Here is a 14927-nt window from a genome sequence, read left to right as displayed (position 1 = left end):
ATAATGTCTGGGATGAAGGAATTCGGAAATAGGCCAGAACTGGTTCCACTTATTCAGAAGCTTTTTACATTTGCTAAGTCTGCTTACCGTAACTACAAAGCATACTTTGAAAACCTAAGAAAGGAGGAAGCTCGAAAAGAAGTAAAGAAGAAAAAATGAAACAAAACAACAACAAACAGAGAGAGAGGTGATGGAGAAATTGACAAAGGAAAAAGGTGGCATGATGAGTTTTTGGTCACTTTTGCGTGTGCTTTTGGTCACTTTTTCGTGTGATCTTGGTCACTTTTAAACTATTTACAAGACCATACCACTATAAGCCCTGGTATTAATTTCAAAAACATGTATGCACTGAGTTTTAGGAACAAGTTTCCGAGTTTTGGCAACGTTTTGGGGAATTGGGACCACTGTGCGGTAGGAGCAAACAAAGGAGTTAAAGGATGCATCACTGCTCCATAACATTCGCACCTGTACGTCGCTTTCGTAGATATGGCACAAGACTTACAGGAGTACAAGTCGAAAACGTTTGTGCTTGCTTTGCCTTCTTACGAAGATCGTCGTGTGGAAACTCCAGTCTCTCATCTGCTATAGCGGATGACTGTCAGTCGTAGAAGCAAGGCACGTTGGAGACGACATTCCTTCCAAGTTATTCCTTTTCCACTGTACTTAAGTTTTGGACTTTGATCAATATCCCATTTAGGATTTCCACTTTTTGAGTTAAAACTTAGACTTTGTCAAATAGCTACTTCTTCCTTACTATTTATCGTAGGATCATGGTTCATACCTAGTTCTTTTTTTCAAAATAGAGATTCTTTCCAATGGTTCTTCTCGCTTGTCCGTATTTCATACTAAAAATTGGAAAACCGGGAGTTTTTTGAAAAATTTTTGCGCCCCTCTGGTCCGGGCCTGGGTTCACGTAGGGATTCGAAAATTTCTTGGAAAATACGTATTTATGTACACAACAAGTGCGCAAAATTTCAATCTTATATCTTCAAAACAAGGGGGGGGGGGAATGTTTGAAAATCTGAAGGAGATCCATATATTCTAAAAATTCACTGCGTCATTACTATTTGTCCTAGGGTCATAATTGAAACGCCATTTTCTTCAGTATAACGAGCCTTTTCCAACGGTACCACTCACATGTCCGTATTTTGCATCTCAACCGGGAAATTCTGGATAAACCGGATTTTTTTTTTTTTTAAACAAATCACCCCCTCGGAATATTTGCGCCTCTCGGGCCTGGGCCTCGATTGACGTGGGGGTCTAGAAAAAGAATTGAGGAATACTCAAAGTTGCACACAATCCGTATGCAAAATTTCAATCTAATATCTTGAAAAGTTAAGGGCGTGATTTTTTTTTTCTTTTCTTCGAAATTTGCCTTAAAGCTCCGCCCCTACTTGGCGCTGCCAAGTTGACTATCCGGTTCCAAAACGCATGTGAGGTGTACTTTGGTCCATGCTTGACTTGGCCAATAAAGAAAAAACGGCTCTTAAGACCTGTTATAGAACCTAAATAAGCGGTCAAAGACAACATTACGTTATGGGAACAAAAGTTATCATAAATCATAAATACGCGCGAGATGAGTCTCTTTGTAGTTCGAGATCCTGTAGTAAGAAAAACTCTGATTAGGCTCGAAAGAAGATAGAAAAATAATATAACACTATTCTAAGGGCATGAACAATAGTAATCAATAATGGACGACACTGGAACAAGGTGACATTCGGTGACAATCTTAGTTTGTGAGGCAGCCAACTGATAAATTTTTAGACACACAAGATGGTTTCACACTAAGTGTAATGCCGAATATGTAGAATCATTTACGTAAATTAAGACTGTTACAAACAGCATCTCTCTATTCATTGCAGATCTGTCTCAATACTAGTTTGTTGGTAAATTTTTTAGGTTGAATCAGCTTCTCTCGCTGCTTTTGTATGTATGTAAGCTGACGTGAAATAAAATTGGTAATACACTTAATGACTAAGAATGTCTGAATGTTGTGGTAATATTCGAAATGAAATTCTACTGCAAAAGATAATAAACTCTTCTTTTCTTTCTCCTTACAGGAGTTGCATTTTATGATGCTGTTGGAAAATTTCATTGGATTATACTCCTTTTGAAGAGACAGGACATGCTGGACATCGTGTTTGTGTGTTTATATATTAATTGAATACTTTTAAGAAATCTTGTTAATTTTGATGAATTTTGTTCAGTTCGTTAATTTGAAGCGTTTTTTCTTTCTTATAGTTGCTTTAGTTACCAGAAGAATCTCTACAAAAGAACTTTCAATGTGATTTCAAGAGTAGCGATTGTTTTTCCTATTTATAACTGTATCGTTGAGGTATACAAACTGTACGCTGTAATCAGCGTCAGATAAAAATATGTATTATGTATACTGTTTTAAAAAAGAGAAAGTGTTTGTTGAATACGTTCACTTGATTCGTTAAATAAGTGTATTTATATTTCGTTCATGTATATATTTTTTTAAGATTCCGTTTATATTTCAGAGTTTATTTATTATTAACCATGCTTTAATGTGCTTGTTAAATGAAGGGTATGAATTTTATATTTTTTAAATTTTAGTTCTTTTTCTGGGCTGTGTTTAAGATCTGATATTTGCAAAGGAAATGTGAGCAATCTTGATGAAAATTATGAATTTTCTTGAATTTTATTGGTAAAAGAGTCCCAACTTGTTGCTGAGTGGGCTAATTTTCTTATGGCAGGAATGAACAACTGTTGATTAGGTTTGCCGCTAGAAGTCGTGTGCTTGAATACGGATGAAGTTACCATAGATTTTACAGGATAGTAGTTGTGAATATTCTGGAAGTAGCAAAGCATATTATGGGGCCGGACTTTCCCTGGTACAGAAAAAGGGTACAAAAATACTCATACGGACAAGATGTCAACGGACCACAGACTAACCCGTAAGGGCTCACTTCTTTTAATCAACAATGAATTAAAATTGCTGCTTAAAAGTCTAGACTTATGTAGTGACAAAAGTATGAATCGTACCATTATCCGTACACTTCTTTTCTCTAGAGCCCCGTATTTGGCGTGGCACACTTGAATATTTTTTTTTTTTTTTTTGTATAGATAATAATGGATTTATCGCTTTCTTGAAGTCTGTTAATATTTTTATTCTTGAACGGATTAATCCTGTATTCTCAAAATCTTGGCTATGACTTTGATTTTCTAGTTTCGTTTTTCATCTCAGATTATTGCTACATATCGTGCATTTTTTTTTTTTAACCTAACGCCACAATAGGAAAGTTCTTTTGTGCTGCCACTGCATGTCTCGATCATGATTTTTTTTCTAACACCAAAACATTCTGTGAATTGAAATAAGTCTTTTTTGTGTCTTCGTATTCAGTAGTCGTGACGCCCAGGCGAATAACTTCTCCCCTTGTGTACATGGGCACCCGAAGGGGAGGGCAGGGAGCCCCCCTCCCCTTGGCTCACAAAAATGTATACGTAATATAGAAAACCACGTATATTAAATACCAGAAATACCAGACATAATATACGAGCCCACCTCTAGAAAATTTTCTTTGGGCGTCCCTGCTTGTGTATTGTCTAAAACAGCGGTTCCCAGCTGACGTGTAGCGAAATTTTAGAATTTAAAAATTGTGAAGCATTTAATAATAAGTCAATTGTGGGAAAGCATGTCAACGACTCCAGTGACAGTAACACATGCAGTGTACTACATACTCACTATTACATAGAAAGCTATAGTCTTGCATTATTATAATTTATATTAATAAAAAATCGAATAAGTGTTGTCGCGATGCTTTGGACGCTTAGTAAATATGTTGTCAGTCAAAAAGGTTGGGAACCATTGATCTAAAGTATCAGTATGTTTACTGGCATCTATTGTGTCGTCTACTTACAAGTTAACACATTCTTGTTAGGATGACATACTTTCTGCAAGAATAATGCAAGATCATTGTTCATATTCGCAACTTGAAGTATCAAGTGTTCCAATGACCTAGGAAGGGGTTTTAACATAGGTATATAAACACTTGAAATTATATGAACTTGGGAGGTTGAACTCCCCCTCTCCCTTGTCGAACTTTCGCGTACGCCACTGAAATGTGGAATCTGGATTGTTACGGAGTTTCGGAACATATGCTTTACCTGGAGTACCACTACAAATGTTTTGATCATCATCTACTTTAGTTTTCACCTCACAAAATTTAATAGCATTCACTGCATGATTATTACTACCGGTAAGTTGTTCCACAGTTTTAGAGGAATCACACAACAGGTCAGTTTCCCTTAATCCAACACCTTCCGCAGAAATATGTCTTTCACTGCAACCCAGAACCCTTTTGATCTCGCCATTGTAGTCATGCTACACTGTTCTTTGCAATGGGAAAGTATCCAAAAACATTTTCCCCACGCGCTTACAGAATAGTTTTTGCACGCTGCTCTTGAAAAATTCGTGTTTCTTCGCAACAACACCGCGACTAACAAAAGAACGTGTCTGCGCTCGCCGCTTAATATGCTTACCATAGCTGAAATCATTATGATCATGGATAGAAAAGATCGTGAAAAGCATTTTACTTCAACTACGCGCTTGTGCTTCACCGGGTACACAGTCCTCGAGTTTGTGGATTTTTACCTCGTGAAGACACTTTTATAGTTCAAAGTTCAAGCGGACACAAAAGAAATTTAAATTATTTAAAAAAAAAAAAAAAAAATCGAAATGCCTGAAGCCAAGCAATCAATCAAAAGTAATGTGTTTCAAAATAATAATTACCATGCAAAGATTTTATGTTTTAAGGTAGCATATTATTTGCGTGATCCAATACCGCAAACGAATTTAATTCACACACAAATTAAGCTACATGTACAATGGGAAACACATTTTAGTGCAGTACCACATTTATTGAATTAAAACACACAACGAAATACACGAATAATAATCTAACTTTATTTGTTCTCTCTCTCAAAGAGGTTCGTGATATACGTTTGCTTTCATTTGCTTATTTTTAAAAGATCAACAAATTTTCATTTTAATTTATTGCGCAAGACACGTCAGTAATAACATTTAGTTGATATTCAATAAATCTTAAAATTTCATCCATTTGTGTGAGGCTTCAGATGAGTTCGGTACACTCTCTTCATTTCATTGCCGATCTTGTCTTCATCTTGGTTATCGTCACATTGAATGTTTCTCTCTCTCTTCTCTGCAGCAGCTTGTGAATGATCGAAATCTATTAGGTTTCCAGAACCGTTATTGATAAGATTATTAAACTCCTGTCTTATTTTCTGTCCTTGAACGTTAATAAATGTATAAACAATTCATTGAAACTAGAAAATCCACTATGTCTATCGATTTTTCACTTTTTCTGTCTATCGAATGACCAATTTTCCTTTCTTTTTTTTCGGGTTTTTATCTTCAGATTGCAGTTATTAAATGTTTTTTTTTTATGAAGGTTTAAGAGAAAACAATGGTGGAACGTATTTTTTTCTTTACTGAAATCGATTTTTATCTTAAAAAAAAAACTAAATTTCCCAAACAAAAAGTTGAGGAATTACTGTGAAAATTAATCTTCGATTACCTGCCTACAGTTTATAGGTATTTCCTCCTGCCATGAGAGGATTAGCCCATTGAGTCAAGAGCTACAATTTGGGACCAATCGGAAATTAAAGAGAATTAATTCATAATTTCCGTAAGACTGTTGTACTCCAACATATATGCTGGAGAGTTTAATGCAATATTTTGTCTAAAAACCTTTCGTCGCCTACCTTTTGATTGTAAGAGCTTTTACATCTAGAAGTTTTTTTAAAAAAATACGTATTTAAGCATCCAGTAAAGGAGGAAGCAAGAAGTTACTTTCTTTCTAACTGTCCTACAAACACGCAAAAGTACTTCCTTGTTACGAAGAAAGGTTTTTATGAATAAGAATGTACATTTCCATTGTGGATTTTTTTTTCAATTCAAAATAGAACAAAAATATTAAACCTGTCTTTAACGAATTATCTCATGATATTTAACTATTCTATCATTTGGTATATATCTATAGCTAGAACAGAACAAAAAGTTTTTTTTTTTTAAGTTAAACTGTTTTTTGTGAAAATTTGCAGGTTATAGTTTAAAATAATCATGTGACCAATGGGATAGTTATTCGAAATGCGCAAAATATGTTTACCAATTAGAATGTTTCAACCATTCTCTCTGAAACATTCGAGTTAAAAACGCTGTTCTACAATGAAGTAGGGTTTCCCTGAATAGATGTCTCCAAACGCAAATTTGTCCCTCTCCGTGAGCGCAGTACTTACAATGATGATTCACATCCTCAGATTGAATAGAATGTACATCATCTGGAACTCAGCAACCGCAGGTTTGCTAGAAGCTTCGAAAGGTCCGTTCCAGTACATTTTTAAAAATGTCCTTTCCAGTGACGATATTCATTTTATGGAATATATATTTTCACGCCAATTTTCTGAATATTCTGTCTGCTCTAACTGACAGGGCTACTAAGCCAATTATGCAGGAGTATGTTGGACAGTTTTTCCCCTGGGATTCAAAAAAGGGACATGGCAAACCGGTAATTAGGAGCTGGAATAGAAAAGATTGTGAATTAAGATTAGAGATACCACATATGGAAGAACTGTGTAATTATCGATTAATTACAGATATAGCTGCTTGTACAGTCAGCGACAAAAGTTCTTTCCGTTTAGTAAAATTTATTTTGGGAATAATTGTGGTATGACTGGAACGTACAGAGATTTACTTCTTTTTAATTTACTTGAGACTGTACTCAAACTGTCCTTCCATTCTCAAGTTATTTACGAAACTAATTTCATCGAACGGAAACAACTTTTGTCCCTGACTGTATATGTCAGTGAATATTCCATAATCTCATTTGCCAAAAAGCTACCTTGGAAACTGTTGTACGTAATAAAATCAATCATAGCGTATGATTTTGTAATGGAATGGTGCCTTACAGACTTTTGCCATTGAGTGGGACGCATAGTCGCTGTAAACCTGACCTGTACACAGAAATCAGTGTACAATAAAAACGTTACGGTTAAGTATAGTGCAATTTCGTTAAGGACAGGTTTTCAGTATTTGTTGGTTTTCGCTGAAGTAGATAAGTTTGCTCTCTATATTAAAAGTAGAACAAAAGAGTGGTGCTAAATTCATATATATTAAATTTTGTGTTGGCACTACAATGTTGGAGAAACTATTGGAGAATGTAAGTGAAAAACAAAATGGAAATATTCCATTCAAAAATATTGGTCAACGTGAAAGTACCGAGAGGAAAAAGTAAACGATTTCCATATAGCAGATTGTTTTGCCTGTCTATTTGACTCATTTAAGGATGGAATCAAAAATTAACATTTTCCGCCTTATGCAGAGTCATTTCGAAAAATGATTAGCGTCACACTAAGGCCCTGACTACTGCAGGAAACATATGTTAGTCGAACTCTTTCGTATGGCTCAAATCACGCATCAGAACGACTCTGCATAAGGCCCTTTGAGTCTAAAGGGACTGTCAATTATAGAGGGAAAGTGGAATAGTTACTAGCGGGCACATTTCGTAACGGTTTTGCGTCGATGACGCAACGCAAAATTTACGATTTAGTTTGCGATAACGAAAATAGCAGTTACAGTGATTTTTTTTTTTTATTTTTAGCGTTGCGTTAATGTACGAAGAATTTTGCGAAGATTGGTACGAAATGAAATCTTTCAGTTTAACACCCCATGATTATGTTCTTTACGATAAAGGAGACTAGAATTAAGGGAAGTGAAAGATGTGATAATTGGTGGAATGAGATGGTGGGAGGAAATGGGAGTGCCCCGACAAAACTAACGGACAAGACTGTTCACCAGAAACTTACTTGGCCTGGCATCATACTAGAGATCTCACCCAGCAGAGGTAGGGGTTCTACCATTGAACTACTGTGACCCCTAGCGTGGTACGAAATGACCCTGTAATTATAATAAAACAAGCATTATGTTGAGAGATCTCTACTTTTGATATTCTTGGACAATTAAACAAGGCATTTAACTGTAAATATATTTGACCAACTGTGAAATGTTTGTATTTTTCTAGCTAAACCTTCATATATGTGTTCATAAATAATTTTTATGGCGTATTGTACTGTGTAATGCAAGATGGTCCTAGTTTCAGCACAAGACTATGTGAATTATCCCTGTCCTCTGATTAATTTCATCACTGGAATTATTCCATCATTCATGTGAATTATATCCTTTACGCTACAAGGCATAATCGTAGAATCCACACAAAGTAAACTTTATGGTGGACAAACACCGTGTGCGTGGGTTTTCTCGGGGTTCTTCCGTTTCCTCCCACTGTCTTCATTCCACCATTTCCTTCATTGCTCATCGCCGTCTCCTTTAGCCTAACCGGCATAACTATGGGACATAAAACTTAGATTTCCTTTGCATTTGCTCACATTGAAGACGGAGCTATGCCAATATCAAAATGCATTCGTTGTATCTCTCTATCCTGTTGTAGGTCCTCGCTAGCTATTGTATGCAAGTGCGCTTTTAGGGTTCACCAAAATGGTACTAACTTGAGATTCTAGTAAGTTTACTAGGGTTATTACCCAGGTGAAAGTATTGACTTCAGACGTTTCGAATGCAGACATTGTATTAATCATCAGGGATTCAGAGGATAGTGAAGATTAATACAATGTCTGCATTCGAAACTTCTGAAGTCAATACTTTTACCTGGGTGATAGCCCTAGAAAACTTACTAGAATCACGTCGCCAGGAAAGAGTCATCCTTTCTTCACTAAATTGGGAATGGTGCTGCGTACTGACTTTAACCTAAAGCTTACAACGGTTATCTATCACCACTGTAAATATTTTTATAATAGTAAAATAGTCAGGCAAAATTCTATTCTTATTGAGAAATCAAAACAAAATTTTAAGTATTGAAATTATGTAACTACATAAAATTTTTAATACGTAATGCATTGAAAATTGTGTAATCTTTCCAGTCAACGAAGGCTAAAAAACGCTAATTAGAACAAAAATCGTGTAATTTTGAAATTTGAGCCATTGTTGTACACTGTGTAACTAGTAATGTCAATATAACGCACAACCGTAGACACACAGGCTACTTCTTCACACGCCCGGAGCGTTAGGGGACTAAGCAAGGGGTAGATTGTGACGTGCAAGTGACTCGTACAAAATCGGCCCGCGTCAGTGTGTTATGCACGAAACTGTATATTGCCTTTGTATATTATTGTATAGGCATAAGTTTCTTTTTCTGAAGGTTGCGTAAACAGTTTGTTAGAATAAGATTTCTTTGAAATATATACTTTTTATCCTGCTCTTATCTTCTAAACCAGTGGTCGCCAAACTTCTGAAGCTTCCGAGCTACGTACCGTTTTTAAATCCTACTGTGAGCTACCAACCAAGAGAACTACTAACTTTTTATTTTTTAAATTGCATTTGAAATGTTTTACTAGACCTCATAGTTTTTGTGCTATTTAAGAAATACTTGACAAAATCTACCTTTAAACTACCCTCAACCACCTGCCTAACCCGCACCCTTGGGGGCCCTTTTAGTATGTTATTTAGGACACGACTCTGTCGCATTTCGAAACCACACGATCTCTTTCTATTTTTCCTTCGTTGACTGGACTAAAAATGTTTCACAAGATTTTTAGAAATCTTTTTCTTTCATTTCATTATAGTATTAATTTACTTTGAACTCCAGGAACGTCTCCAAATCATTGTTGAGGATTGCCATGCTGTGTTGCAAAGTGTCCTTGTAACTCAATGTGATTTTTGTTATAAGTGTGGTTCGTTAGTTGTTTTTCTAAAAACAAATGAAGTTTATAAAGGTACAGGTACATGAAACAAATTGTTAATAATAAGAGGTGTATCTCTAAGGTGCTGAAATGCAGTTTCCTCTTTAATATCACTAAACCATTAAAGCTTTAAAATACTACTAAATTGTTAACCAGCACTCAGCTTTAAGATGAACTGGGTAGAGGGAGCTGCATTGCTGCACCATATTTAAGCCCAGAGTAACATTTTCCTGGCTAATATATTATGTTTTGCTATTTATTCTTACTCAAGTGTTGTTACTTTTGGTTAAAAAAAAGTACTATTTCTAACCTTATTTATAATAGACTCGACAAGATGTAACAGCTTTTATAAAAATTATGTTAAGCTAATTTAGATTTGTAATGGCAGCTTTGTATAGCTTTATAATTTTACAGCAATGTAGTGTAATATTTAAAACCATCAAAGTAGTCGGGGGGGACTTCAAAATAGTTTGCATCAACAAAGCTTTACTATTTTTAAATGTGCTGCATTAAGTTGTGTATGAACGCACGGTGATGCTAAGGGTTCTTGCCAGTAGCTGAGCAGTATTTTCCGCTCAAACGTATTTTTGCTCATTTACCAATGTAATACATATTTCAGAAATTACATGCAGATATAGTGGAGATTGTTGTACTTATCACAGTGCATCTTGGAACAAGTATTATTAGGTGTAATTAGTGATACTATAAAACTTGCTCGAACTCAACTAGATTGTAAAGATTGCCGCTATTGCTGATGGTCGATTTGGTTTCTTACCAAGTATGAGTTCCGTGGCCGAAGCAAATTTTTCAGTTCTGAAAGTGAATAGTATGTTTATCATTGTGTTCTGTAACAAAAGTGAGTGTGCTTGTCATTTTCATCACGTAGTGTGTTTCTGTATGAAAACTTCAGTTATTCTAACTTCTAGCTTACCGATATTGATCATCGGCTGATTGACATACTGAAATGTATACAGGGTGGACCATTTATTTTGATACGCCCTTGTAACTTTTAAATTTAGATACGAAACGCTGAAATTTCGTGCAATTCAAGTATCGACAGGGGGACATTTGTTTGACATGCCCTTCAGTACTACCAGATAAGAGTGTTGACAGCCCAGCAGAAAGTTGTATTTTTTTTCAAATGGCATTACATCAGGTTATTACGTAACTTCAAATCTACATGTTTAACGAAAACTAACAATACCAAACTTATTATGCAGTGTTGCAAACTAAAGACGCTACAGTATCACAAACATCGAAAAACAACCTAATTTTGGAGCGTTCTACGACAGTAATAGCGCAAGTGGCATGGCCAGGGTAATGCATATCCGAAGTACTTTATTGTTAAACACAGTGGTCACTGTATGACCGATTTCGAACAAGTACAAACAGTTACAAGGAATTGAAAATTTGAAGGACTTTATTTCGAAAACTGTCACATCCAATTACATGGTCTTCAATAGACACAAAGATCAAAATGTCGTTTACGGCAATTTGATATCTCAAGCTACTCTGGAAATATGAAAAAATGGTTAACACGTTGACTGCTGCGTTGGGCTGATGGCCCCAAGATCGAATTTCCCACTGTGCCACGTTGGTCCTATGGGACTAACACTGTAAGATTGATTTTAGGGCCCTATCCCCCGCCGTTAGCTCACGACTGAGGCCAGTTATTCGTGCTGTCGGATCAATAACGGCATACGAAAATACACCGGAACTAAGAGCCTATCAGGAAGTTTTATTGCGTATTAATTCTATAGGGTGGAGAAATCAGTTATATTTTTTCAATTATTTCTCCCCTGTTTCTTTTTCTATCTTATTTTATTAAGGTTTACACGTTTAGAAATATTTAGATTTACATAATTTTACCATAACACATGCATTTAAAAGAGAAAAGATGTTCCTCTTTGTCCGATTCTGATTCGCAACTTGATCCACTTGATTTATCACTATGTAGAGAATAATCTGGATCTTTGATGCGTCAACATCATCTCGTCAGAGAAGTCGATTTCGTCAAGTAAAAACTTACTTTAATGAGACAATAAACATTTAGCTTCCATTCTGATAAATTAGCCCGAAAAGAATTAAAGCTTTCACGAAAGTAAACGTAGTTACAATTACTTTCTAAACACAGAGCGAAAAATATTTTGAGGAGAAATATGTTTTTTGTTCACTCGTAAACAATCACTATTAGTTCAAAAGGGTTCCGAAAGGGTAATTTTTATGTTGTTTTGATAATATTGATTGTTGCAGTAAATACTTCAAGCCAGGGTACATAAATTAACGTTCATAAAAGTTACAAAATGAGAAAAGCATCGTCTGTGCGCAATGGGACCAACCTTAGGACCAACACGGAGCAGCAATACAGAAAAGCCATCACCACGCCGCGTGGGTCCAATGGGATCAACGCAAGAACCGTTAGTGATATTACAAAATTCAAGCAAGAGATCAACATTTCAGTGAGGGTTGCAATTACTGTCTCAATGGCATCTTGGACCCAACAAGTAAATTTTGGCTGGCAGTTAATGTTTAAATTTGATATATTGTTTAAAATGATTTATTTGTGGGAATTTTTCAAAACAATTGTGATTTACTTTGGTTCTATCACACTACAATAATATTTTTTGGTATTTATTATTACACAAGTTCCCGGCATTACATAATTTTAAGCAGTGTTGCAAACTTGACCAGTATTTACTATATATCTCCAGAACGGCTTGAGATATCAATTTGCTCTAAACGGCATTATGATCGACACTTCCATTGAAAGCCATCTATGCAGTTGCACGTGATACTTCTCAGCAGTTTCTCGAAATTAAGGCTTTTGAAAAAAATAAAATTTTCAATCCCTTGTATCTTTATTCTTACTTACTCGACATCCGTCATATCATGATCATAATACTAGATAATAAAGTAGTTTAGATGTGTATTGTTACGTCCGTCTCATGTGCGTTGCTACTGCTATAGACGCCACCAAATTTGCATGTTTGTAATACTGTAGCGTTCTTAGTTGTCAATACTGAATAACAAATCTTATATTGTGGATTTTCGTTTAACATATACGAAGGCTGTCCACAAAGTAACAGAATGAACAAACCAAATTGTATTATATACATTTGAAAGATACATTCTCAAGGCATTTCCACACATAATCGCCATGCAAATTAAGGCAATTCCCATACCGTGGCACATGTTCTTCAATACCGTCGCGGTAGAAATCTTCCGCCTGCGATTTCAACCACTGGCTTACATCGGCATGTAGTTCGGCATCAGTATGAAAGTGTTGTGTAGCGAGCCGTGTCTTCATCGCCGAGAAGAGGTGATAGTCGCTCGGCGCCAAATCCGGGCTCTAAGGTGGGTGATCGAACACCTCCCATCCAAAACCATCCAAGAGCTCTCGGGTACCTTTGGAGGCGTGTGGACGTGCGTTGTTGTGAGAAAGCAACACCGTGCTATGTGTTCGATGGTTTCGAATTGGTTTGTTTTTTTGCTAACAAAAACCCCATCACAGAACGCACCTCACAAGAGGCGGGATTTTCTATTGTAGCACACACATTGTAACGCGTTACGAAAATTACAAAGTGCGGAGTCATAGTCCTTACTCTACCACAGCTGAATGTGACAACGTTCTGACACCAAGATGGCGACTCTAACCCCCGCCCACTGCCGCGATAGGCCAAAACGTCTGGTACTTGTGGAAGCCCTCGTACATTTTAAATATGCCATGTAAAAAATATAACTCTATGTTCTGTTGGCAACCGTTACCTAGTGGTATAACAGAGTATGTCAAACAATGTCTCCCTGCCGGTATTTTCATGCTACAACATTTCTGCGTTTTTTATCTAATAGTTTAAAAGTTACAAGTGCGTATCGAGATAAATGGTCCACTCTGTATATAATTTCGTGGAAATAGTTTTTCTACGGTTTGATGTAGTGACTTCCCTCTTCACGAAATAGCGTAACAGAAAATTAAAACAGAAGCGTTGAAATAACATTTTATTGAAAAATACACACACATTTCAATTTGCCTCTTTTGTAAAATGAACAAAATAGAGATACGCCACTGTCAGCCTAGTGATTAAATGAACATCTTCTTGCACTAGAATCACAGCTAGACTAAATCCTGATCCAAATTTAAAGAATTGAACTTCAAATACAGGGTGTTAGAAAAATCTCACAATATTTTGAGAACAAATTCCTCATATCAAAATAAGAAAGACGTTCATATGGACCTGTGCTCAAAAGTGGATAGTTTCGGAGTTATAGGGTACCGAAAACGTGAAACAAGTGAAATTTAGAAGTTCATAGCTCCACTACTATGGGACCTATTGTAGTCGAGTCAAGACATCACTGAGGAACTTGTATGTGAGCTATTCAAATATACATGTTTAAGAGTGCTCCAATACTTGCACATCAATTTTTAGAGGTATATGGAGGGTGATCAAGTACTCCCAAACAGTCTCTCTAAAAATGAGTGTGCAAGTACCAAGATTCTGAAAGATAGTTATTTGGATAGTTCACATACAAGTCAGTGATGTCTTGACCCGACTACGATAAGTCCTATAGTAGTGGAACTATGGACCTTTAAATTCATTTCTTCACGTTTTCGGCACCTTGTAACTACGAAACTATGCACTTCCGACTACAGGTCCATATTAACATTTTTTTCTTATTTTGATGTGAGGAATCTGTTCCCAAAATACTGTGACAATTTTTTGTAACACCCTGTACATATAAACAGATAAAAGAAAGCTTACGCAGAAGACAACAAAGGCTGATATTGAAATAGTTTCCGAAGAAAACTTATTCCAACCCTGTTGAGTCTAATGAAGGCAACAACGTTGAAAAATGTAGTTTTTCTTGTGAATCTTACAACGACAAATCTAGTGAACAGTGCATTAGCTTCATAATCCTGGTAAAGATAGGCCCATGCTGTATGTGCGATAGTCCATTTATATTTTCAGTGTTCCAAAGTAAAAGAGAAATGTTTCCTAGTACATATCCACATATCACTAATTTTATTCTCTTTATCGTTAGGGTGGATCACTAGGTGTTCCTAGTCCTATGTTAAACTCTGCTTAAATAGTGCGGCATTGCTAGATAGTGTCGAGTGTTTACTGATGCCAGATAATAAA

At 36.0% G+C, this 14927-nt stretch overlaps 1 protein-coding gene across 2 annotated transcripts in view; it reads left to right on the top strand.

Moving 5' to 3' along the window:
* The window catches only part of LOC145674564 (alpha-tubulin N-acetyltransferase 1-like), a 152827-nt gene extending 138056 nt beyond the window's left edge, over positions 1 to 14771 (top strand). For both annotated transcript variants that reach the window (XM_081744750.1, XM_081744751.1), the window contains one exon: positions 2061 to 14771. Coding sequence is in view for 1 of the 2 variants with exons in the window: in XM_081744751.1 (XP_081600877.1) it covers positions 2061 to 2076 (16 nt within the window). In the remaining variant the exon portion in view is untranslated. The remainder of the gene's footprint in view (positions 1 to 2060) is intronic.
* The last annotated feature ends 156 nt before the right edge of the window (positions 14772 to 14927 follow it).

Source organism: Thermobia domestica, chromosome 17, assembly GCF_964235325.1.
Source record: "Thermobia domestica chromosome 17, izTheDome1.hap1.1, whole genome shotgun sequence".
Taxonomy (NCBI): domain Eukaryota; kingdom Metazoa; phylum Arthropoda; class Insecta; order Zygentoma; family Lepismatidae; genus Thermobia; species Thermobia domestica.
The sequence above is the reverse complement of the archived record's forward strand: the minus strand, read 5'-3'. Positions and strand labels throughout refer to the sequence as shown.